Source organism: Galeopterus variegatus, unplaced genomic scaffold, assembly GCF_000696425.1.
Source record: "Galeopterus variegatus unplaced genomic scaffold, G_variegatus-3.0.2 Scaffold2545, whole genome shotgun sequence".
Lineage (NCBI taxonomy): Eukaryota > Metazoa > Chordata > Mammalia > Dermoptera > Cynocephalidae > Galeopterus > Galeopterus variegatus.
The window spans coordinates 200,740-203,073 of record NW_007728656.1 but is presented as its reverse complement, the minus strand read 5'-3'; the positions used below and the strand labels follow the sequence as shown (position 1 = coordinate 203,073).

Sequence of the window (2,334 nt, the reverse complement as noted above, 5' to 3'; positions counted from 1 at the left end):
CCCCTCACCCTACCATCACCCCGCAATACACCACTACCCCTCAACACACCACAACTCCTCAACACAACACTACCCCTCAATACACTACCACCCCTCAACACACCACTACCCCTCAACACACCACTACCCCTCAACACACCACCACCCCTCAACACACCATCACCCCTCAACACACCACCACCCCTTACCCAACTACAATTTCTCAACCCACCACTACTCAATTTACCATGATTCCTGATCCCACCTCAACCCCCATCATCACTACTAAGTCCTTTGCAACCTCCTTGGGAATAGAACTGCCCTCTCCCACTCCAGCACAGACAGTCAAGCCCAGACTGACCTTCATGGCACCTGCTGCTCACACCTCCACATCCCTAGAGCCCTCATCAGCCTCAGAGTCCAACCCCTCCAGGCCCTCTCCAGCCCCAAGCATGGACCCGCTGTCCACTGAGGACTTCAAACCACCCAGAAGCCAGAGCCCCAAAGTTACTCCTCCACCTACCCAGACCCCACACTCAGCCTCCCACCCTACTGTGACCCCTGACCTCCACCTCTCCCCCATGGCCCACCCCTTGGATCAACCTCCCCCTGACCACCTCACCCTAGCACCAACCCCTGGTCACAGCCCAGGTTCCTTTGGCCCATGTGTGGCCCCAGCACCACCTATAAGGGTCATGACTTGTGAGCCACCTGCCCTGGTGGAGCTGGTGGCTGCTGTGAGGGACGTGGGTAGCCAGTTGCAGAGGCTGACCCAGGTCCTAGAACAGGATCAGCAGGAGCGCCAAGCCCTGAAACTGGGGTTGACCCAGCTGGTGGAGGCTACTCGGGGTCTGGGGCAGCTGGGCAAGGCTGTAAAGAGACTGGCAGAGGTGGCCTGGCCCCTCAGCACACCTGTGCCAACCACCACCACCCCAGAGGAGGAGGAGAGGCCTCTCAGGGGAGATGTGTGACCCTCTCCAGGATTTGGGGTACTTAAGACATTCCCAGCCAAAAAAAGAAAATCAAAGTATCTAATTAAAACAAGATGTGAATGATGTTTCTGGGGGACTAGGAGAACCCTGGAGAGAGAGAATCACAGATTGATCTCGATTTGTGAATATCAAATACTGTGGAAGGTGGTGGTGATGATGGTGGTAATTATGGTGATTATCATGATAGTGACGATAGTAATGACCGTGATGGTGATGGTCATGATGATAATGGTGGCGATGATGATGGTGGTGATGGTAAGATGGTGGTGATGGTGGTGGTAGTGATGAAGATGGTGATGATGGTGATAACATGATGGCAATGATGGTGATAAAGATCATGGTGGCGATTATTATGATGGGGGTCGTCATGACAATGATGGAGCTCCATGTGGGCAGAAGCCTTTGTTGTTTAGGGGTGTACGCCCAGCTTTTAGAACAGAGGCTGACGCACAGTACACACTCAATAAATATCTTGAATGAATGAGTGCACCACCATCATCATCATGACTAATGTTTGTTGGGTGCTTCCTATGTGTCAGGCTCTGTTTTAAGGGCTTTGCAGGCATGATGTCATTTCATCTTGGCGAACGCCTGCTGAGGTGGGTACTGTTACCACAGTTCAGCACACAACAGGGTAAACTTTTGAGCTTGGATACCTGAGTTTGAGTCCTTGCTGGGAATGAACCTGAGCCAGTTACTCAACCTCTTGGTCTGAGTTTCCCCAACTATAAAGAGAGATAATAATAGTACATCATGGGGTTTCTGTGATGATTAAATGATAAATGAATACCTATGAGAGTACTTAGCACAGGGTCTGGCTCTTGGTAAGTGTTCATCATGTGAGAGTGATTATTGTATGAGGGGTCTTCAAAAAGTTCATGGAAGGATTCATATTATCTTTTTAAAAAAATGCATTTTAATTGACACACTATAATTGCACATACTTATGAAGTGCAACCTGAAGTTTTGATACATGTATATGTTGTATAATGATTGGGTCAGGGTAGTTAATGTATTCATCACCTCATGCATTTATCATTTCTTTGTGGTGAAAACATTCAAAAGCTTCTCCTCTAGCTATTATGTAATATACAAAACGTAACTGTTAACCATAGTCACCCTACTGTGCAACAGAACACCAGAACTTATTCCTCCTAATTTTAATTTTGTATCTTTTAATTCAAATTTTCCACAAACTTTTTTTTTTTTTTTGTCTTTTTCCGTGTCCGGCAACGGATTGCAACCCTCAGTGTCGCCCCCGTACCGGACCAGGACCGGCAACGGGATCGCAACCCTCGGTGTTGCCCCCGCGCCTCGCTCAGCCAGTGAGTGGGAACCGGTCTGTATGTGGGATCCGAACCCT

The 2,334-nt window shown here is 48.8% G+C and overlaps 1 protein-coding gene across 1 annotated transcript in view; it reads left to right on the top strand.

Annotated features, from left to right (window-relative positions):
* The window catches only part of SSC5D (scavenger receptor cysteine rich family, 5 domains), a 38,608-nt gene extending 37,531 nt beyond the window's left edge, over nt 1–1,077 (top strand). Inside the window, exon 15 of the mRNA XM_008582230.1 lies at nt 11–1,077. Within this exon, the coding sequence (XP_008580452.1) occupies nt 11–950 (940 nt within the window). The 3' untranslated portion in view covers nt 951–1,077. The remainder of the gene's footprint in view (nt 1–10) is intronic.
* The last annotated feature ends 1,257 nt before the right edge of the window (nt 1,078–2,334 follow it).